Consider the following 23,921-nt stretch of genomic DNA (forward strand, 5'->3'; position numbering starts at 1 on the left):
TTTTTTTTTTCGTTCAGCTTTTTTAAAATAAAGAAATAGGAGCTTGGTAAAATTTTCAAGTGGCTTTTTCACCAACAAGATACATGTAGTGTTGCATTAAAATACATATTTAGTCCTACCTAGGAAGATGTAGGACTGTTTATTCTTTTGCTAGTTTGACCAAACTTTTAAATTCTAGGTGTAAGGGCTGAACCACTTTTTGTTGCTTTTCATACACTTCGCTCCATTAATACTCCCAAGGTTAACAGCTTTATTGTTATCTCAGCTGCTTTCTTAGCATTCTCCATTAAATAGAAATTCTTGGCCTTCTCATGTAATTGATGCATTTTTGTGGAACAAAAGCTGTTTCATTCTCATACTTATCTACCCAGTTTCTTAATATTTAGCCAAACAAATAAGAGCATGACAGGAAACAACAGCATTTAAAAAGCTTGCACATTTTTAATACTTGGAGTAGAGGCCAGTAAGGTATCTCAAGTGATTTAGTTGATAGGACCATACCAATAAATGTCAGAAACCCCCTAGAATGGGGTTTCGGTTCCCATGAAAAGAGTTTGTGTAGGTCTGCCAGGAGAAATGCCTATTATTTTTCTTTGGTGTTGGGATTTCCCCTTCTGCAGTTGATGATGTGAGCATCTTTCCCACTTGTTATATCATTCCGAGTGTGCATTTTTCACCAGCAAGATGTCCAACACGAAGGGACTACAGCTTTTACAGTGCAATGCAGAAAATCTTTTCAAGAGCATATTTGCATGTTTTTCCACATCCTTGCATTGTGTTTCTCATGTAACTACCAAAGTAATTGCCATTAAGTAGACAGTACTAGAAAAGAGAGTAATCGTAGTAATTTTTAAATCTTCTATTAATAGAGCAATATCACATAAAATAATTAACTTCCAGGTAGACTTCAGTGGTTCTGATTAGAACATCTATAATGCCTTCTCCCACCTCCCACCCCCCTGCCCTGCTGTTTCTTCTGGCTTGAATGCAGCACTTCAGCTGTGGGTTTGACTCTTTTCAGTGCTTTTTGATATACAATCTCTGTTTCCGGCTGCTTTGAAGCACGCACTGTATTCATTAGATCATCTGAGAAGAAATGTTGTCAAATGAGGCTTTTGTTCTGAAGCCAGATATCCATTTCTGCTATCCATTTTTCCTTAGTAAGGCTTCACTGCTACTGATGAGAAGAGATCTTACAGTGGCTGTAATGAGATATTATAAAATAAGTGCACAGAAGTTTTATTGTCTGGGCTGTTGTTATCTACCTTTGGATTTCCATGTTTCTAGGACTTTTTTTTGAGGAGGGTAGGATGGGCCTAAACCGAACTTGCAGGAATTGCAAATGCTTTCTTTAGTGACAGGGTTTTTTAGGTCAAAATTGTGTTACATTTGCTTTGTTGTCATACTAAGCATGTGGTAAGAGGAACATGGAAAGACATGGACACAGCTTACCTATGTGGAACTGTAGACGGTGAAGTCGAAGTCTAATATCTGAACTAAATTAGATTCTTTATCTGGGAAGATGATAATGAATGGTCTTCCCTGTGTCAGAAAAGAGGTTTTAAGGGCTTCATAGCCTCGCCTGACTAGGTAACCAGGAAGGTTTGATGGTTAAATGGTTTCGGAGTATAGGTTGCCCAGAGAGGTTGTGGGGTCTCTCACCTTGGAAATAACCACCTGGACATTGTCCTGGGCAACCAGCTCTAGGTGGCCCTGCTCCATCAGTAAGTTGAACCAGATGACATCCAGCGGTCCCTTCCAAGTTGCAAATCGTTTGTATACAGGTGATAACTGAAGTTGTGTAATAGCAGCACAACTTACGATATATATTTGCTTTAAGATTAGTTTAGAATCAGTTCTACAGGATGGTTCTCTTTAGACATTTTTATTAAAATCACCTTTAAAGACTTCTGAAATATACATCCTAGTGGCATGTGGTTTAGATTCTCTTGGGTACTTATGAGTCCTCAAAAGACTTTAGTATTGTTCTGATACCTCCATTTTTTTGTTGTTGTTTGCATGCTTATGAGTAACCACAAATGAAAACTACTGTTTCTGAAAGGCTGTTTCCCACCTGCCAGTCCTGGCTTGCCTCTTTTTCATGAAAAGTTCACAACATCAAATCTAGAAAGGGTAATTCCAGCAGGGAGGTCACAGCAGTCAATCTGTGAGTTAGATGTTTCCATCTGCCTTTTATCCAGTGTCAAACAATCTTATTGATAAGACAGAGTAATTTCTGTAAGCCTATACAACAGTATGGTCCAATTTTGCTGTTAAGTTAGCGTTTACATTTATGTTTCATATCATGTTTTTACACAGGTTCGAATGCAAGCCTTGAAATGCTTCTCAGTTCTAGCCTTTGAAAACCCACAGGTATCAATGACTCTTGTAAATGGTGAGTATAATGCCATGATTACTTGTTTGACACTTATTTTATTGACTGTTTGAATCAGAGTTGTTTTGAGTTCTCTTTCATCTCTTGCAGTGTCAGTTGATGGAGAATTGTTACCGCAGATTTTTGTGAAGATGTTACAAAGGGACAAGCCTATTGAAATGCAGCTCACATCAGCCAAATGGTAATTTTCATCAGGAATTAAAATGGAATAGTGTACAGTTTAATACTTTTTAACTGTTGCTTTTTTCCTTCTTGCAAAGTTGTATGTGAACTAAAACTTCAGGTAGCAATAATCACAGATATTATTACATTACCTAAACACTTGAAGGAATCGTTCTCACCTAGTAAGCTCACAGCATAACTTCCACTTTTCGTTGTATGTGAACAAGAAAAAATGACAACAACAAAAACATTGGTGGGCAGCAGTTTTACCAGGAATGTGTATTCATACATGGATTCGCTTTCATACATGGGTTTGCATGGAATTTGCTTATGTTAAGTTTTACTTTAAATAGGCTATGGTCAGTTGTGTGTCCTTACAGAGTATAATACCAATTATAATACTTACCAGGTGTTTTAATTAAAATAATTATTTTTTAAGCTTCATATGTTCATACAGCAGAATTAATGTTATTAATTTTATAGTTCAAATCAATCTTTCCCTTTTGGTGTAGGCAGGTTCCTCTGTGAGTAACAGTAGGGTTGCTCACTTCATAAGCTGAGAATTGACTCTGCTTAAGATCCTTACCCATCTGTTTTGTTGAAGATGGTGGAATAAATGACCCAGGTGACTTAAGAGAGAAAATTACCTGTCATTATAAAGTACTAAAAGCAATCATAAGTCAAGAGTTTGGCTACTGATACACTGTTTGATTTGATCTCTTATAATTCTCTGCATTTACAACTTTCATTTTGGATTTTCATGGCTTATTTTTGAAGTGGGTCAGTGAGTTCTCTGGTTCAATTCACCAAACAATTTCACTGACACTTGTGTTAGTGCAAAGGTTTTAGTTTCAGGGTGAGAAATAAGTGGGGTAGATACGATGGTCTCTTTTGTTCATGTTGCCATGCTATGATGACTTAACCCATTCATGAAAGTAGTTATAAAGAACTGGGGAGGGTAGCGTTGTTTTAGGAGGGTAATCCCCCCCCCCCTTTTTGGGAGGTTGGACTGGGAACCTCCCACACTACTTTCCAACCACAGTTGGCTATGTAGTCTGGTTTTACTGGTTTTGTTAAAGTAGTGAAGAGGGCAAGGTAAATTACCTGTCTTGTAGAAGTCTGTTGCAATTGATTTATTTGTTTCTTTGACCATTCAGAGAAGATACAGATAATTAGGATTAAAATTTTAATTTTAAGTATGAGAAATTATATCTTAGGTCAAGCTATGTGGCTGTTGGCAGGCTGGAGTTAAAAATGTGTTCTGAGTTTGGATTGTCTCCTTGTTGTGGGATGAATGCTCTCAGGTGTGCTGGTGTTCTCTACTGACCTGCTTCAGACTGGAAGGAGCTGGGTGGAGGATCTCATCCGTTGCTGTTGCTTTGCAGTACTTTTGGCTCAGGTAGACTTCTGAAGGCACAGAAGGAAAGGGCACAGTGAAAAGCACAATAGGGAATTGCAGGAAAAAGGAAAACAAACCAACGTCTTGTGTTTCAGACTAGGTTTCTAATTAGTCACTGGGCAGTCATCTTTCTTAGTAGGGCATTCAAGGCTTCAGATTCTTAATAGTCTAAGGCCTTACAGAGACCTACTGGTTTTTCTTCTTTAAGTCCACTCCTGCTTGATTCCCTCCAAGTCAGTATCCCTTCTTTCCTCTCTGTTGTTCTAGGGAGAGTAGTAGATGAAATTGTCACAGGTCCTCTTTTTTTCTGCTTCCAGATTAGACTTCACTTCTGCCATGCCAGTTTTGGTCAACTAATGCAGAGCTCCATTCTGGTTTATTAGTAGAGTCCTTGGAGTGCAGAATTAGAGTTCCTTTTGTGAATCTATGAAGCCTTTTGTTAAATTTGTTTGAATCCAGACTGGAATACAAGGATACCCTAAGAAGGTTCCTTTGTTTTTCAACAATTGAAATAGACCTGGAAGACCTGAGTTAAGACCTCGATTGAAATGGAGTAAGGATCTTTCATTTGAGCAGCAGTGTTGGCACAGAGGGAGCAATAGTAAGCCTCTTGGAGGAGCGATTTGCACCTAAAAGTGGAGCAGCAACCTTTTCTACTAAAAATACTGGAATTGCTTCCATCTAAGCCAAGCCCATCTTACCTGAAGTTAAAATACTTTAACCTACTTCATGTTTGAATCTGAGCCGCTTTGTCCAACATAGGATCTAGCTAGAGTAAATGGCAACTGACAGACTCGTGCTTTTCTCCTGATTGTCCAGGCATGAAAATGAGTATTTCCTCCTGTTAGTTGCAATGGTCAGACAGTAAAGTTTATAAAACAACCTCTGTGCTAACAGTCGTTATTTTTTCACTTCTAAGAAATAATAATAATAATAATAAATTGATTATGGAATTTTGGTTATGTCTGCCATTGATAGGTGTTGAGCTCTTAATTGAGAGCTGAAATAGTAGTTTTAAGTCACTTTTCCTGAAATGCAATTATTTTTTTTGCCCTCACAATTGCAACATGCTAATATTTAGTCAGTTGCAATGGCTTAGTTCAAAAGCTACTCAACTGTTCCTTCACTGAATGCAGAATAGGTACCCTCCAGCTTTATTCTGTTTCCTTGTTTCTGAGCAGGTAAAAGTGATAAACCACGTAAAACACTTATATTGGTCAGTGAACTGCTCGGCTTTCTGGTATTTTGTAGTGCAGAGATAGGTGGATTAACAAAGCAATTAATACATTTGCCACCGTGTGTCAACACTGGAGTTTGAGACCTTGGACTTGTCATTGTCACTGCTTAACTTTACCACTAATGTTGGCTAATAAAGCCCAAGTGCAGCTGTGATTCAGTGTCCGAGACTTAATCGGGTTCTTCGTCAGCAAGGATGTGCTTATTCTAACAGTGTGTTAAGACGTACCTGTGGACAAGCATCAGAACTGTACCACATCTCCTAAGCTAATGCAAGGTGTGTATGGTTTTTGACCAAGCTGTCAGACTGTCAACCCTATATTGACTCTTCCTTATTGTTTTAAGCGCTTGCCCGTGCTGTGGGTGGCACAGGACAGCTCTGTGGATATTGCTGCTTTATCTTAGTGAAGGTTGTGAATCTTGTTTTGTTGGTATAAGAGGTTTGTGCATCAGTCAGACTTGATGGTTAGACCTTTTGTTTGTCAGGTGTGGTGTACATATATGTCAGTGCTCCAGCAGGATGTTCTGTGCTATAAATCTACCTACAGGTCTGCCCGTAGTAATTTGCTCATGTTCCCAAGTCTAGTAAGCACAAACGTATTGAAATCAACAGTAGAGCAGAGGGAAGTACCTTTCATTAGTATAGCTGATTGTTCTGCAACATCTTAAGTGCATAAAAAACAAAGATAGGTGAACGTGTTTTATTATGTTCTTGCAGCCTTACTTCCATGTGCAGAGCTGGAGCAATACGGACAGATGATTCTTGCATTGTTCTTAAGGTGAGCTGATTAAAGTTTTCTGTTGAAAGCAGTTTTCTCGTGTGAGTCTGTGTTTTTATTTGTCTAGTATAAAAAGTAAGTCTGTTATACTGAAGATTTCAAAGTACCAAGTTTCCCTGATTTTTATTAAAATATTTTTTTTATTAAAATGAAAATCAGTTACCTTAATTTCCCATTTATGCCTTTAAGCTTTTGTAGTAACATGGCTCTTTTAAGAATTTTAAAATAAATAATCATACCAAAGGGTCCATATCCAGGAATAATTATCCCGAAATTGATTATCCCACAGCAATTTGAGGTTTGTAATCATTTAAATTACTGTTCTCAAGTAAAATGGAAACAGTGGTCCCTGCATATAAACAAGGCACTGCCTGGTCTTTCAGTAGCTTATTTCAGAAGACTACAGTCAGAATGCTTTCACAGTGTATAAATGAAGTCTTTCAAAAGCAGATAACTTCTCAGGGTTCACAATGTTTTTGTAGGTTTGTCTGAACGTTAGTGCTCCCTACTTCGGCTAGGGGAATTTGTTGTTTTTTCTTAAAAAACAAAAACTAAACAAAAAATAAACATAAACAAACAAACAAAAACCAATGTGGTGCTGAAATGTGGATTTGATCTTTATGCTGCATGTAGCTTTACTAGGAAATTCAGTAAAGGAAACTTCATTAAACACCATAGAAATGTCATTTCTTAAGTCACATTTCTGTAGGTAGTCAGGAAAAAAAAAAGCTGTTGCTGAGCAAGACTGTCAGCACGAGATTAGAAAATAGTAACACTACCACTTCTTGATTCTCAGTGTTATATCGAAATATTACTGTAATACTGCAATAAGAAAGTGTGTTTGCTTTCTTTTATAATTGTCTACCAGACTGCTACTTTCAAGTTCTCAGTATGTTTCAGCACCCTTTTTTCCAGAGAATAACACATAATTCAGACTTAAGAAAATGCAGTTTAAATGCCTGAAAGATCTTATTCCCTCCACCCCCATAAGCTTCTCTGTTGTGAGAATGAGAAGACCCATGTTCTTGTAGCGAATCTAGCAAGTGAAGGAAGAGCCTGACCAGCCACGCAGTTGTTATCGGTGTTTAGTGGTGTGAGAACTGATACCCAGTAACTTCTTACAGTTCTGTGTCTTTGCTGTGAAGGCTAATCTGTGGTTTTAGATCGCCTCATGGGAACAGACAACTGATAAGGGTAGGCATGACCATAGCGTGTGCTGCAAGGCCCTGGCACTGCAGGTAGCTCCTCTTAAAGCAATGACTGCTTCTCACCATCAGAGGCTACTGGTTACCAGCTTCTGACTGTGATCTTGTGCAAACCCTGGCTTCTGCTAAGTTACATGTTGGACCAGAGAACTGTCAGCAGTGTGTCAAGAGCTGTCCCTAAGTCCGATGTCTTGGTAATGCTGGGGAAAGGGTAGGTTCTATGTCAGATACTGCAGTAAGAAAATATATTTCAGTGTTCATAGCAGTAGAGTCTGGTACATCTATAGCTTTTGTTGGTGGCATTTTGGTATCTATCATTCCAGGTAATGACAGATGAAAATCCATATGTTGGAGTCAAAGGCCTGTCCCTCCAGTCTTTTGAAGCAAGAAAATCCAAAATGTTATTCATTCTGATGTAGCTAATGTTGATAGTGAAATCTGTTCTAAACATGACTAAATATCACTTCTCAACATGACATTTATGCAGACTATTTTGACTGCATGAGAACTTAGCTGAAAGTAGCTTGCTGTATACTTAGTAATGCCTGAGCAATTTCTGTCTGTAGTCTTTAAAACCATTAAAATTATTTTTATTTGAAGGTACCAGTCTAAAGAACTGTAATGACAATTGCTCTGGGATAGCTATTTGAGTTTGTGAGCTGCTTTATGAACATAGCTGTTCCAAAAAATGTTGGTGGTTCTTTTTTGTTTTGTTTTGTTTTAAACTTTTCAGACTCTGCCATGTTTGGTTCGAATGTGTAGCAAGGAGAGACTGCTGGAGGAGCGAGTAGAAGGTGCAGAAACTCTGGCTTATTTGATTGAAACAGATGTGGAGCTACAGAGAATTGCCAGCATTACTGACCACCTCATTGTCATGCTTGCTGATTACTTCAAGTATCCCAGTTCAGTGAGTGCAATCACTGATATCAAACGGGTATGTTTCCCTTCTGAGTCTTTGAAAGTGGGCAAAACCAGTAATAAGTGGGCTTGGAATGTTTTTTTATTCTTCTTAAGCCTCGTGTCTGAGGTCTTCAATGGAAAGCTGGCCAGAGGTCCAGCCATGATCCTGACGCATGTAGTTCCCAAATCTTTGCTCATTCACTGCTTTTCCTGGAGCCTGAAATATCCAAGCCAAGAACTTTGTGTATATTTAGACTCTGCCTCCTGTAAGAAGGATGGTGCTGTTCTTTGTGGAACACAGAGAAATGGACTCTGGGTATTTTAAGACAGCCTCAGCATATGAGTTTCATGATGTTTTCCCAAGATGGGAATGAAGTACTAGACTGTGGCATCTGTGATGTTCTTTGCAGAGTTTAACAGGCTTGCCTTCAGGAACCAGAGCATTTCAGCTTCATAAGGGATAGTTCATGTGATACAACTGATTTTAATTCATAGGTCAACTTTGTGAAAAACATCAAGTTCAGAGATGGTTCTGCTCTATTAAGCAGAAAAACATTTAGATGTCATAGCACTTCACATTATGTGCAGATATTATCTGCATTTGCAAGAGGTTGGATAAACAGATACCAAAAATATACCTTGGAGACTTATTTTCTTAGGTATTTTAGACACACTCATCTGTGATTTTTTTTTTTTCCAGCTTTGCATAAACTTTCCAAAGCACTAGTAGATCAGTCAACCTCAGAAGCAAGATTGTTCTTGATATTCTTTGTAGGGAAATATGCATTATGTGTTCCCTTCTCTCACCGAGTGTGATTTTTAGAAAGTACCCCAAAACTGGATTACAGAGCAGTTGTTTTTCTCTGAAGCTATCCCACGAGGTAGATACACTTTTCAGGTTTTTGTAGGATGAAATTGATACTGCATATACAGCTGCCTTGAAGCCTGTGTAAAAATGCAAATTAAAACAAACAAACAACAAAAAAAATGACCTAACTGTAAGTAGCAGTATGAATTTAAACAAGCAAAAGGAGGTTTAGCAGTTGACTGGAGAGTAATAAACATTGGCTATAGCATCAAAACATGATAAAGGTTCCAGTGTAAGTGGGACAATTATAAATACGGCGTTGCTCTCTCTGAGTGTTCAGAAAGAACCTAAAAATAGTCAGCTGAGCAGCCAGGGTGCTAACTGTGTGGGTTTTATTTCTTTATATTTAAAAAAAAAAAAAAAAAAAAAAAAAAAAGCTTTGAGTTACACGCTATAAAGTAAAAACTAGGTGAGTGAGGACTCTGCAGAACAGAATACTTACCATTGTTAAAACAGGCATAATACATTCTGCTCTAATGTACCTGCTCCAGAGGGAATTAATCATACAGCTTAATTTTAAGGTGCTTTTAAAATTATTTTTTAATTTTAATGCTTTGCAGCTTAATCCTAGCATTTTTTTTTTTCTGGCATTTTTTTTTTTATAGACTTTAAGTTTTGCATTGTTATGTGGAACCCTTTGGCGTACAGACTTTTGAGGGCTGTCTGGATCAGAGTAACTCTGGTTGGAAGGGACGTTAAGAGGTCTTAGTCTTAATTTTCTGTTCAAAGCTGGGTCAGTGCTGAGTTCAGATGAGGTTGCTTGCTGCTTTATCCAGTTGGCTCTTAAAAATTGTTATCAATGGAGTTCGATCAATCTTTCTGTGCAATCTGTTCCAAAGTTCACCTCATAGTGATTTTTTTTTTCTTGCATTCAGTAGGAACATCATCTGTTTCAGCCTGAGTATTGTCTCTCCTTCTTTTGCTGCACACCTCCTTTAAGAGTCTGGCTTTATGTTCTTTGTAATCTCCTTTTAGATGTTGGAAGGCTGTTCTTAGGTCTCTCTCTGCTCAGCCTTCTCTTCTCCTGGCTGAGCAAGCCAGTGTTTACTCCATGTGCTCATCCAGGTCTGCCCTCCTGAAGTCAAGGCTTTATACTGTTTTCCTTGCCCTCCTCACGCCTTGCAGGAACTTGAACACCACTGTTATCCCTATAACTAATGCTTCCATTTGATTTTCATATCCCCAGACAATTTTTCCTGATTTGTGAGCAGTGTATCCAGTGGTGTATCACTGTAACCTGCCCATCTAGCACCTGTGTTAAGAAGTTACCTTTCAAAAACTTCCTAGACAGTTTGCACCCCTTTGTGTTGCCTTTATATAAAAAGTTGAAAATCAACATTCCCCTTAGGCTGTAGATCCTATAATTTAAAGATGGACTTCAGTTTTTTCTTTTTCTTCAGTTCTCTTGAGTTCCTTTGGCTCCAAAGTGGTGTTTTTTGTTGTTGTTGTTTTTTGTTTGTTTTTGTTTTTCACTTCTGGTTTCTTTCTGTTAGTTTCTGTTGGGTAAATAAGACTAGGTTTCCCCTTAATAGCGTCTGGATAGAGCAGTAACGTTGTAGAAGTGTTTTGGCCTCAAATTGTTGTGAGCAGATATTGTTTAAGTTGACTTACCTGTAACTCAGCAGAGAAATTAACTGCTCTGTTCACTACAGTTACTGCATTCAATTGTTAAGTGTGGACATCAGCTAATGAGATGTCAGTTCCTTTGTGTTTCTGGCTGCTCTTGGTGTGGTAGACAAAACCCCAGACCAAGATACTAGTTTACAACAAATGAGGAAACACCACCTGTAATTTTTAGTGTCTAACTTTGACATCTGTGTTTTGTTTAAATAGCTTGACCATGATTTGAAGCACGCCCATGAACTGCGCCAGGCCGCTTTCAAGCTGTATGCGTCCCTTGGAGCAAATGATGAAGATATTCGAAAAAAGGTGAGTTCAAGAAAATGTTAGCATCCAGACAAAGACAGCTGAAGGAGCATGCAAGAATGTATGTTTTGCCTCTTCTGCCCTTTTTTCTTCATTTTAGAATCATAGAATTATTAGGGTTGGAAAAGACCTTAAAGATCATCTTGTCCAACCATCCTCCTGGCACCAATATTACCCAGTAAACCAGATCCCTAAGTACCACATCCAATCTTTCCTTAAACACCCCCAGGGACAGTGACTCCACTGCCTCCTGGGGCAACCCGTTATAATGCCTGAGTGCTCTTTCTGAGAAGAAATTTCTCTTAATGTCCAACTTGAACGTCCTCTGGCGCAACTTGAGGTGATTCCTTCTAGTCCTATTGCTAATTATCTGCAAGAAGAGGGCAAGTATACGTTGAAATGCCAAGGCTTGCTTTCAGTTATGTTAATACAAACTTTTACATTGCACTTTTCCGGCATGGGGTTTAAAGAGAATTAATATCTTTCAGTAACAAAACAGAGTGAACTTTATTTATACAATCTTTTCACTGTGGTGAACTAGATTTTGAAAATAAACTCTTCAAGATGTTGTGGTCCTTGCTAGTCAGAATAGAATAGGGACCTACAAATTTCATCAATCATAGCATAAGCTATGCAGGGATATAGTTATGGCATACGAATATTTTAACGTTTCTAAAACATATGTTTTGAGGGGAAAAAAATACATCTCCATTATGGATCCTATTATAATACAAAGATTTTTTCTGAAAAACAAACATAAATTCTGGGAAGTGTAATCATATTGTGAAACAAAGTCGCAGTTTTTTCCATGATTCTGAAGTGACCAAGGCCTTTGTGCTGCTGAAATAAAGCAGTTGGTGTGAAGGAGACCAAACTCTACTCAAACAACACGGGCAAGAGTGGAATATAGGAGCACTCATTTAGTTAAGAATAAACATGCAGAAAGTGGAGGGAAATTAAACAATGAATGATGAGAAGTAGCTTTTTTTTTTTTTTTTTTTTTTTTTTTGAAATAATGTGTTGTTGCAATGTCAACCAAAAATGGCAGGTACAAGAGGCAGAAGAATTTTCTCAGCCTTTGCTGGCTAAAGGGGAAAAACAGAAGGAAGAAGCACATGGAGAGGTAGAAGGTGGAAAAAAGTTACTTAAAAGATAAGCCAGGAGATCTATCAGTGGGGAACGATTCAGGATCTCCAGAACTCAAACCCAGAAATTTGTTTTGTTGCAGGATTAACTTCTTTAGTTAATAGCAAGGATCCCATCTTTTAAGTATCAAAGCATTGTTTTTAACAGATGGTGGGTGTGTGTAAGACACAGCCAATTTATTGTGGAAGAACCATCTTTCACCCTGGTATACTAACTTCATTTTATCCTAGTCTTCAATGCTTCTGCTGGCCCTGTCTAAATATGGAGGATGTATGACTATATCTCTTCCAGACCATTCCAAAACATGTCTCTCATCTTTAGTTTGTATTTATTATGTACATTCACACATGCTGTCTTCTATTTTAATATGACGTTAAAAGTAATGCATATATATAGCCCTCTTTTTTTTGAGAATTATTAAAGTAATTTTGAAAGCAATAGTGGAACAAGTAGTATAGACGTCTACTAAATTGTATGCAGATGCACACTTTGTTCCACTTAATCCAGGACTGTAAACTGGCTTAATGTTTTAAGCTATGTTTTTTGTATATGATATTTTAAATATTGCAAACAAAAAACATCAACCCATAAATGTTCATACTGTTTTATTCATATAACATTACTTTCTTTTTGCTCCAGATCATTGAGACTGAAAATATGATGGACCGTATAGTGAATGGCTTATCTGAATCTAGTATCAAGGTGCGATTAGCTGCAGTCAGGTAGGATGGTTTTCTGATTCACACAAACAATTTTGTCATGTCAAAGTATGATGTTGCATTTGCTAGAACTTCTGCTAATTTTTCAAAAGCTAAAGTGTTAGTCTGAAATCTTTTCTATTGTTGGAAAACTTATTAGGGGAAAAATACTTTGGACTAGTATGATATTTTCTTTTTGCTGTCTGCAGGCTAGTAATCCCCAAATTCTGTCTGTATCCTAATGTGCAGAAGCAATATATTTAGCAGTGTATTTATATGTGTAGAAGCATCTGTATAACTCTGTGTGTGTGTCCGTATACTTTTTTCACAACAGAGGTTTCTTTTTCTGTTACAGATGTTTGCACAGTTTGTCCCGTTCTGTACAGCAGCTCAGGACAAGTTTTCAGGATCATGCTGTATGGAAACCTTTAATGAAGGTAAGTGAAGTCAAGTTGCAACCACTCAAGTGTTCTGTTCAGTTAAAGTGGTAACATGGAGGATATGGTGTCTGTTCAATTTGAATGTCTTTCTGTAGAATCGTAATAAAAATTAACTAGAAGTCAAATTCGATGACCTTCTAAGAGTCATAAATCAACAAAAAGCCAAGCAGTAGCGAAGAGTGCTGTAGTCCATGCTTGGCTCTCTTTTTTCATTTTTTAAGTCAGTAAAGCTAAATTATTGTTAGTGTTTAGTCACATAGGATACTAGATCTATATCTACTTTGGTTTCAGGCTCAGACTTGGTCTATAAGTGCTACAAGATAATTTAGATCTACGTTTTTCCCCGAAGTTCTCTACCTTATAGATCTCATTGCAGATACTAAAACTGAATCCAAAGAGCTCAGCAAGGCTTTTTAAAAATAATTTCTTTTAGAGAATGCAGTTATCCGTAAGATTGAAATGGATCAAAGTGCTTAAAGTATATACCATCATGTTAACTTGAATGAGCACTGTATGGATCTACACTACTAGCATCAAAGCATCTCCTAATGTGTAGCATATCGAAGTGCAGCATAATTACAGGTATTCCATTTCAAAATGATGCCTTCCTTATCCTCTTAGTTAACAGAGATGCTCCACTCTCCCCTTTGTGACTACAGGTTTTACAGAATGCTCCAAATGAAATGCTGGTAGTAGCATCTTCCACGCTATGCAATCTTCTTCTGGAATTCTCTCCAAGCAAAGAGGTAAGTATTTGTCTGTTACCTCTTATTATTTCTGGATAAAAGCTATGTTATACAGTGGCTCGATAAGTATAAGGACACCTTTATTGTTAGCAAAGGCTCATAAAGCATTATAGAGTTGTAATATTAGGCATACTGTAATCAGATAGCTCGTTAAAGATGCATCGGAATAGTTAAATGTAGTCTCTAAAGGAAAAATATAGATACAATTTTTGACTTCTAGTTGTAAAATGTGATTATCTTAAAAAATAAACAATACAAAACTCATGAGCAACAAGAAAACAAACTGTAATTGATGATATGATCCGTTGTCTTGCAGAATTTCTACTGTAATCTTGAAAATGCTGGCATAACTCAGTCTCGTGGTTTTTATTATTGCTGTTGACTGAAATATACAGGGTATCTGTTCTTGAGTTTAGCAACTCATCTGCTTTTCATACAGATCACACATACATATCAATATTTAATAAAATGAGATGCTTTCCCAAGTCCGAAAAAGTTCTTACAGATAGTGTTTGCAAGATTATGGTGTATGTGGGTTCCTGTTGGGCAGTTTGGATTACCTTCTTTTGATCAATTGATCTTGGTGGTTTTACTCATCTCTGAGAAGACAGAAAATGAACTAAAAAAACACCAACCACAGCTCACTGGCCTGTGGGCTTTCTTGTTCGTACCACCAGTCACAGTCAGCTTAGTTTTTCTACTTCAAATTGCAGTGGAATACTGAATTTTCTATCAGGGCACATGGTTCACGTAAAATTATCATTGCTAAAACAAAATACTGCTTGTGGAAAATAAAGGAATTTTTAGAAATGTTAGATTTCAAAGCATCTGTAAAGCATCTAATTTTTATTTGATATATTGATTATTTTTTTTTCTCCATGATATTTTCAAAATTGTGTGTAAATTAGTAGTCGCTTAAACAAAATTGAAGTGGATCTTTATTCTAACCTGCAAAAAAAGCTTAGTCAAAAAACAATTTTGGAATGTCTCCTATCTGCTGCTCCTGTGGAGAATTCCCTAGGAGCCAGCCAACTACCGCGTCCATAGAGAAATCACGGTTCCCTGGCAGCTCATTGCAGTGCACAAGCACCTGGGACCAGATGAACTTCGGCACACGTTGCTGGCTGGTTGTTACAGGCTGGCTGCTATTCAGAGAGACAATCCTCTTCCTATAAAGTACAGCCTTTTATGTACACTTCTGATCAACTAAGGTCTTAAGCAGGGGGAAAATTAAACAAATTTCTCAAAAGCTCACATGATGTTCAGTTATTCATTGCTTTTGAAACAGTAACGTCTGAAGCTTAGCACCTTATATGTTAAAGCCTCATATATCATTGGATGCATCCTAAAAGGCATGATCCTAAAAAGCAAAAGCACATGAGCTCTTCAGGGCTTAGATAAAACTAGTAATCTTCAAATTCAGTTCAGCTTGAAAGTAGTTCCAAATTTAACTATCATTGCATTAATCAGTTTGAAAGAGAAGCTGTGTGTCTGTTTTTCTTGTTGCTTAAAGATGTGATACTATGAGGTTTTGAATTTTAATCTGATTGTTAAGAGCAGTCTAGTTTTCTTGTGCTATAGTTTTTCTGTTGGATTTTAATTTGGTCTGATTACTAAACATGAAGTTTAAAAGTAAAGAAAGATACCAATAGCTTTCATTGTCCATAAACACTTTTAACCAGTTACATACATCCTACCTGATACTCAGAAAATGTAATTGCTCGAGGAAGGTAGTGTTTTTAGAGAGCAGCCCAAAACTGAAAGCTGTTGGGGAAAAGATATTTGCTTACATGACTGTGGCAGATACATAGATGGTATCACAGCAGTATGTGCATATATACAAGTGTACATGCATACAGATGCACATGAGAATAAGGCCATGTTGACGCGAATTTTTCATAGAAACTTACTTTTGAATGCATATGGATTTAGAGCATGGCTTGGCCAGTTCATCAGAGTGGACTGAACATTTTGTAAACTGAAGAATAATAAATAAAATACAAAAAAGTCTTGCTTATATATATTTAGTTTTATATGTATGTCTAATTATTCTAAGTAGTGTTTTAAAATTTTCCTTCCCACCTGTTCATTTTAGCCTATTTTAGAATCAGGAGCCATAGAACTTCTATGTAGTTTAACACAGAGCGAAAATCTTGCCTTGCGAGTGAATGGCATTTGGGCTTTAATGGTAAGTAAAACACTGTTGAAATACTTCTTGGAATTGCACTTCTTAAAAAGGTTGTTAATGTGACCTAAAGAACTTCTGAGTTGTTACTAAAAATAAGTGAAATCTGGCTTGTCTTTCCACCTAATGAAAGAACAAAAACAGTATCAGTCTGGAGTACTTCATCAGTTAGTGATAAAATAAAACCCTTCAATTCTCATACCACTTTGGTTGCTGTGATCAGTCAGGGAAACAGTCAAGCAGTATCAGTAGTGTGCCAAAGACAAACAATAGACCTGCTAATAACCAGGTCAACACAGTCAGTTGTAAAAGTGCGTGGAAATTTAATTCACTGCATAATTATAAAGTCACTCATATGAGGACATCATAGTTCTTCATAAATTCAAACATTTTCAGGATTAGTTTAAAAAGGATATGTTTGCAGTTAATAATCTACTAAGAGTGAAAAACCCAAGCTTAAAGTTTAAAAAAAAAAAAAGGCAAAATTTCTGTCTCTTTCAGAATATGGCGTTTCAAGCAGAACAGAAGATCAAATCAGACATCTTACGAGGTCTGAGTACAGAGCAGTTATTCCAGTTACTTTCTGATTCTGATGTAAATGTTCTGATGAAAACTTTGGGACTGCTCAGGAATCTTCTTTCTACTCGCCCAGTAAGTAGAGCTGGAAACAGACTTTATGACTGTACAGATGATACAAATTAACTCTTATTCTTGCTGGTGAAACAAAGATTTTGGCTGAGAATACAAATTATATTTCTGTTTGATTGCTCTTTGATACATTGCTAAAACAGGCCTCTGCTTTGCATTTATCCAAGTATCTCTAAACAAATGTTCAAACCAGTGTCAGAAAAAGTTTGAAAGAATTCTGTACATTCACTGGAACTTGGTAATTATCAATTACAGAGCTAGACAGTTACATTTAATGATCAATTCTGTTGCATGTAGCTTTCAGCAAAAACATTTTGTTGTAAGTCTAAATGCCTTTCTGTGCAACTCACCCAGAACAACAAGAGGGTTGTACTTGTCAATCGAAGTGTGGAGAGGTACTTATATTAAGTAGACCTGTGTTTCTTCTTTCTTGGCACCTGAAATATGGCTGTTCTTACCCAACTACATGGAGAGTACTGGCTTTTTGAATTTGACTGCGGGATTGTGCACTTAAAAAATACATACATTCATTTTACACACTGAAATAAAATGGTTTGAAAATGTAAGCCCATGAATTGTTTTTGATGGTAAGAGGTATTTGTGGAGGAAAAGGGATAATCCCCTGTAAAGAAAAAAGGGAAAGTATGCAGCAAACATTTGGCAAGGCAAGGCAAAGTTTGTGTGTGTGTGTGTGTGTGGGGGGGGGAACCATGAAGCCTCCACTGTGCGTTTATTCATATACTGTTTTTACCACAAAAAGGTCACTGCAAAATGTCTTCTGATATTTGTATTCAGTGAGTCTCAGTAAACTTCATAGAAAATTTGCTCTGTCTTAATGTGCAAATTTTAATGTGAAATGAACAACCAGTCATTCATTAAATTGACCCTGAGCTCTGACAACAGTCACTTAGGGTGTTCCTCAGCTGAAACTGTTTTAGCTTCACCTGCTGTCTGTAGCATACTTTGGAGCCAGAATCAACCATTATCATTCTGTAACCAAAACTTCATCCAGAATAATTTACGTGGCAGCTTTTGAATCAAGTTTCATTACTAGCAATTTTAAGAAGTCCTACAAGAATCCCTATCTTTAAGACATTCCATCTTAAAAAAATGTAGTGTATATTGTGTGTTGGTAACCTCTAGTGGCTGTTTGCTGTTGCTCCTGAGTTTTGTTGTGAGTTCATCATAGTTTAGTTGCACATTTTTCTGTTATTCCTCATGACTTATTATATTCTAGTATAGGTGTTTATAGTTCCTAAGAAAATGGCCCTTTATCTGTAAGTCTGTAACCTGGAAAAAGTTTTCCTAGACTACAAGTAATTTATGTACCTTATCTTTCTGAATCCTTTAAGATTTTTTTTTAATGTGGATATCATACCTGTAACTGTACAGTGTTTCAGTAAGTGTAGCACAAGTTCCAAAGGATTTAAAACAAACAAACAAACCGAACAACAACAAACAAACAAACAACTTTCTTACCTTCTTTGAGATCCTCCTGTTTTAAGAGGGGGAGAGAAGGTGGTTCCTTCCAACTGCAACATCATACCAAGAGCTTGTGTCCCCTACAGGATTTAATCTTCAGACTGTGGCCTCTATACAAGTGGGAAAACAGTGTTTTTCCTACAGGTTTCAGTGAAATCAGAACCAAGGCTTGTATCTTGCCTTCTGAAACAAGGCAAGGCTTCAAATGAAGAGACATATTACAAAGTTTTCCTGTTGTGATAGACTTTTGGGTTTGGGAGACCCCACTATGAGCTAGGATTTTTGTGCAGTTTTGCTACTCTTTAAGTAATTCAAGTAGGAATGCTACTTATTTGTCTGGAAAGTTACGCTGACTGTGTTTTATCATTGCTTTGGCAGCACATAGACCATATAATGAGCACTCATGGGAAGCAGATCATGCAAGCAGTCACCCTTATTCTGGAAGGGGAGCACAATATAGAAGTCAAAGAGCAGGTATCTTTTTTTTGTTTCATGTTGTCATGGCAGAATACAATTTAAGAAACACCTAGAAATGCTTACTGCTCCCAACATGGCATTTTTGTTTGGGATTATGATGTGCTATGAGCATTTTACTGAGATCTGTCAGTTTAAGAAGTTTAGTACCTACAAGAACATTCCTCTTCAGAGCATGTTACAAACATGTTTGAGTTCCAGAATGTTTTTTTAAATTTGACAAACAGGGGAACACTATACGTGAAAGCATAAGAATTAAATCTAAGGTAGTAGCATGGCAGCTAGGGGGTGGGAGGAAGAAAGGAAGAGAGTAAATCCTTTATTTCACGCTGAGGAAGGTTTCCTGGTTACTTGCTTCTACAGCAGCTGTTGGAACAGTCAATAATAACGAATAGTATCGTTACTTGCCTTGCTGGCAGCAGTGCATGTTCTGCTGGGAGATGTGGTATCCCAGCTGTGCTGGATGCCTGGGGGAGCCAGCAGTGATTGAAGGAGAGGAGGCGGCAGCAAGGAAAAAGAGTGCGTTGCTGTAGCCCAGGAAAAGGTGGGGAGGGACACACTCAATGTGCAAGAGGAAAAGGAGATTGTCAATAGGGTAAAGCATCCCTGTTTTTATTATGGCAGTGTAAGGGGGCCAGCTCAAAGGTATACTTGCTGTGGGGATGCTACACCAAAAGTAAGAGGATAGAATTATGCTGATTAACAGTTATGAAAGACAAGATGGAAACGGGGCTCTCTGCAAAAGCCTTCCTCATACAGGGCATGTGGTGATGAATAATGGTGGCAGCGAGAAGCTATGGGAGATTCCAAAGGGTTGCTTTGTCTTAGGATGGGCATTGGTAGCAAACAGCATGGCAAATAGCTGTAAAAATGTAGGTAAATCCAGACGGTCTAAATCTCTGCTCAGTAAGGAATGGGCTGAAGGTAGAGAGGTCTTTGGCCTGATCATTCTGCAGTGCTCTCCCGTAGTCATCCCTGCATGTCCAGAAAACATGGCTGAGTTCTTCCACAGCTCTTTGGGGAAGAATTTGCAGAGCATCTCCCTGTGCCTCCTGAGAACCAGGAAAGCTGCCTCTGCAAGTCTTAATGTGATATGCATGTAGTGCCAATGTGGGCTTAGTTGCTTCAAGGTTATTTTGTAGGATTGCTTCTATAATTTGCAAGAAATAATCAGATGCGTTAGTAGTTCACTTGTGTTACCTCTGCAGGTAAGATGTGTGGCTAGACTTGGAGGAGGTGGCATTATTACTCTGCTGGATCAGCAGATAGACCTCTGTTTTTTCCCTTTCCTGACCTGAAGAATTGGATGGATTTTTCTTTTTTCCTAGTTCTGATACAGAGTAGAGTACTTTACTTTCCAATGTATCTTATCTTTTCTATGCACTGCATATTTCCCTGACAGACTTAAAATTTTACTAATTTAAATGAATTAACGAATGAGGCTTTTTATTTTCAAATGGCAATGACTTGATTTTTGCCAGGGCTGTTCAGCCACAGCTGTTAATTCTTTGGCATTGGCCCCAAATGTAAGCAAGCTGGAAACTTCAGATTAAAGATATTAAAACTAATTAAATGAATTGTTTGTTACAAGTTCAAAGCTGTCAGGAAAACTGTATAAATCATGAAATGTGATCTGCAGCCAAATAACTTACCAGTTCTTTTTTTCTTTCAGACATTATGTATACTTGCCAATATAGCAGATGGAACAACAGCAAAAGAACTGATTATGACCAATGACGACATCCTGCAGAAAATCAAATACTATATGGTATGGGGGAATTTCTCTTAAGGATTTTATGTTGGTCTTTTGCCAGAATGAAAGATAGCACTTTACCATGTATTCATGTAAATCCTTATCCAGTATCATGCACTTAACTTTTATGTACCCAGTTGTGTTTTAGAAACCACGGCGTTCAGCTCTATATGGCAGAGTGATACTGAAAGTCTGATTAAAAGGAAAATCCAGTAGTTATTTCTCATAAGAATGTTTTGGTGATCTAAGCAATACCTTTAGACCTCTTAATAAGCATTAGGAAGGAATTGGCTACTGAAGTGCTGAAGGAAGTTACAGATAAAAATTTGTCCCAACTTCGCTACCTAATTTATTACAAGATGAATGTCAAAATGTAAATGTGAGAAATACTAAATTTGAGTACTATTTTTTCTATATTTAGAGTCATTCAAATGCTAAACTTCAGCTTGCTGCCATGTTCTGTATATCTAATCTCATATGGAATGAAGAAGAAGGTAAGAAAGCCTCATTATTAATACATAGACAAGTTACTACCCTCATCAAAAGGCTAATGTAACACACTACTCAGTACTTGCAGTGCACAGCACAAAGGGATCCAAAGCATAAAGGGAGATGTCATTATAGGTATATTATGGAAGAAGTAAGTGAGGTCAGGAGGACGTTGAGGAAAATCACAGAATCACAGATTCTGTGTAATTCTTTGTAAATTGTAGACTGTGTAAAATGTGGAATTGTTGCAGGGCAGGAAGGGGCGATACAGGAAGAGTGTCAGTAAAGAGGAGCTAATGAGAGTCAGCAGTGGGAGGCTTCCATCTGCAGCATTCCGTAAAACCTGAAAATTCCGTAAAACCTGAATTGGAGTGAAAGAGAAGCCTAGTGGGAGAGCTTCCAAGTCTAAGGAAGCTGTGGAAAATTGTCGTCAGAGGGAACAGGTTCACTGGAGAGGACAAATGGCAACTGATTAGGAAAGGGACTATTTGGAAAGGAATTTCCCCCAGCATGGATGACTTAATTGGTGGGTTGGGCAGTGAGAGTCTGAAACCAGTAAAAAGATTTGTGGGTGAAACTGGAAGGAATGGAGAAGGTGTTCAGTAAGAAGAGTCGTGGTCTGGAACAATGGAAAGTAACTAGGAGGTAGATGAAGGATGCTTCTGCACAAAAAAATGTGATTTTGTTGTGAGGAGTGGAGAGGGCAAATGGAGGCCTTCATGTGGAACTGGAGGGAATGGTGAGGGAAAGGTGGGTGGGAGTTTGTGTGCTTTGAGGAATGGTGGAGCTAGGAGGAGGACCTTGTTAGATGGATGATTTACAGATCTTCAAATTGACCATGCTGCTCTTCAACAAAGGAACTGGTGTCTCTAGGGTATCTTTTTCCTACTCGTATTCCACATTTCTCAGGTGACAGAACTTTAGTCAGCATGTGACACTTAGTTATGCTCCTGGTGGTTCTCTGCTCGTAGGCATTCCACAGCGCCTCAGACATATCTCCAGTTCTCTGCATGCAAATCTGAGAGATGAGAGTAAAGAAGCTTGACTTCAGTTGCTTGCTTTAGGATCAAATGTGTTCAGGTTTTTGCCTTCAAAAATTTCTCTTCTTTGCACTCGAGCACACTAAAATACAGAAAAGAAACTAGAGCTCCCTTTTGAAGTAGCCACAGCTGGGGGAGGTTTTCATTCCTGCGTTTTAGCCAAACTGTGTTCCATAGCCCCTCCTTAGGCTGTTTTCTTCTGCCACTCCTTTCTTCTCCTTTCTTCTGTTCTGCATACATTATTTTTGGTGGTATTCCCAACGATGTGACTTATTGTTTTAGGTTCACAAGAGCGCCAAGACAAACTACGAGACATAGGAATAGTAGATATTCTACATAAATTGAGTCAGTCATCAGATCCAAATCTGTGTGACAAGTAAGTATAAAAAACATAAAAATCCAGAAACAAGATTAAACGGAAATCTTTGCTTTTAATTACGTTATTTTCTTCTGGGTTGCTGAATTGGATTGGATCTTGGAAAGGCCAGTTAAAGGCATGACAGCATGGTTGGGAGGTGTTGGGCAAAAGGAACAGCAAAACACTTCAGGGTGTAGTAAACACTGAATTAACTGAAATATTGATAAAACTGCAACCATAGATTTTTAGGAGGTATTCTTAACAAAATGTTGTGAAATGTTAGGTCACATCAATTGCAGTCCTATGCTGACTGCTGCTTTTCTACCTCTCACCTCTGTTGTATGTATTTAGTAGGGGCAGTCTGACTAACTTGCCTCTAGTATGTTCTGAGTTACTGATTGTAGCATTGGATTTCTCAGCTAAAGGACCTGCTTTTCATGGTGCATCTGTATTACAGAAGAATTGCTTTTTACCAACTGAAGGGAGATTTTTAAAAAAAAAAAAAAAAAAAAAAAAAAAAAGTCTGTTGATAACAAGGTTCAATATGCTTCTTAATTCCCACCATACTGGCCAGTTGCTAAGATTATGCTGAACATCTTATATACTTGATGAGATCATCTTATTCTTAGGTGTAGAGTGGATTCTTGGTTACAGCCCACACCGAACATTTCTGCACCAGAAACTAGATTGTTCCAAACTGAAGGAACCAGCTACTTGGCTTCCTTTCACCTCATTAGTTCATCCTCCTCCTTACTGGCATAACACAGTTTTGGACAGAAAGTTGATGATAAAGCTGAACCCCAACACTTAACAGGTTGTTCTTCTCTTGCAGGGCGAAGACAGCACTCCAGCAGTATCTTGCATGATCAAAGACTAATTGAATCTATGGACACCCCTCATGTCTACTTAAGGAATAGCAGGAGATATTCCTGACTCCTTATATTTGCACAAGTCACCTTGGGCTGCATTTTTCTCAGGTGCAGGGAGCTGCTTTGCAGAAACAGTTTAAATGATCAGGTCTCCAGTGCACTTGAGAATTTTTTTTGAGGTAGTTTCTTTACTCAGAGGACTCTTGGGGGGTTGTTTTGTTCTTCTGTTTTTTGTTTTTGTTTTTTTTCCTGAGCTACCTGGACTTTTGAATAGAACAATCAGTCGTCATTTTCCTTTTGGGCCTACAATTTTCTGCTTTTGCTGCAGCCTGCGTGTGTGTGGGTGTGTTTGAGTGTGTGCGTGTGCTTGGATGAATGTGTGTGGGTGTGATACCTCAATTTTGTTTTTCCTTTTTTGTGTGAAAATCTTTTTCTACAGGTTTTCAAGGGTTGACCATTGTTTGCTGTACGAATACTTCAGTGAATTATATACAGTTTGAATGAAATGTTATTTAAAAAAAAAAAACTGTTGTATCCCATAAAGTTTATTTTGAATTTTGAACAGATGAATGTTTTTAAGTAAAATATATGCATTTCTGAACTTCAGCTTAACTTAAATTATACTTCCTTTCTAAAGAGGAAAATAGAGGGAGACAGTAGACCCCAAATTATAAGCAGTACGTTCTGTACTGACAAGATCCAAGAGGTAGCATTTTGCTGTCA

The 23,921-nt window shown here is 37.7% G+C and overlaps 1 protein-coding gene across 3 annotated transcripts in view; it reads left to right on the forward strand.

The window, feature by feature from the left end:
• The window catches only part of ARMC8 (armadillo repeat containing 8), a 61,523-nt gene extending 38,030 nt beyond the window's left edge, over positions 1–23,493 (forward strand). For all 3 annotated transcript variants that reach the window (XM_032193036.1, XM_032193035.1, XM_032193037.1), the window contains 15 exons: positions 2,320–2,395; positions 2,486–2,576; positions 5,911–5,971; positions 7,910–8,110; positions 10,778–10,873; positions 12,656–12,738; positions 13,070–13,151; positions 13,814–13,900; positions 15,996–16,088; positions 16,587–16,736; positions 18,594–18,689; positions 20,362–20,457; positions 20,864–20,936; positions 22,254–22,347; positions 23,162–23,493. In XM_032193036.1, the coding sequence (XP_032048927.1) occupies positions 2,320–2,395; positions 2,486–2,576; positions 5,911–5,971; positions 7,910–8,110; positions 10,778–10,873; positions 12,656–12,738; positions 13,070–13,151; positions 13,814–13,900; positions 15,996–16,088; positions 16,587–16,736; positions 18,594–18,689; positions 20,362–20,457; positions 20,864–20,936; positions 22,254–22,347; positions 23,162–23,195 (1,413 nt within the window). In that variant the 3' untranslated portion in view covers positions 23,196–23,493. The remainder of the gene's footprint in view (positions 1–2,319; positions 2,396–2,485; positions 2,577–5,910; positions 5,972–7,909; positions 8,111–10,777; positions 10,874–12,655; positions 12,739–13,069; positions 13,152–13,813; positions 13,901–15,995; positions 16,089–16,586; positions 16,737–18,593; positions 18,690–20,361; positions 20,458–20,863; positions 20,937–22,253; positions 22,348–23,161) is intronic.
• Positions 23,494–23,921: the final 428 nt, after the last annotated feature.

This window comes from Aythya fuligula, chromosome 9 (genome assembly GCF_009819795.1).
Source record: "Aythya fuligula isolate bAytFul2 chromosome 9, bAytFul2.pri, whole genome shotgun sequence".
Taxonomy (NCBI): domain Eukaryota; kingdom Metazoa; phylum Chordata; class Aves; order Anseriformes; family Anatidae; genus Aythya; species Aythya fuligula.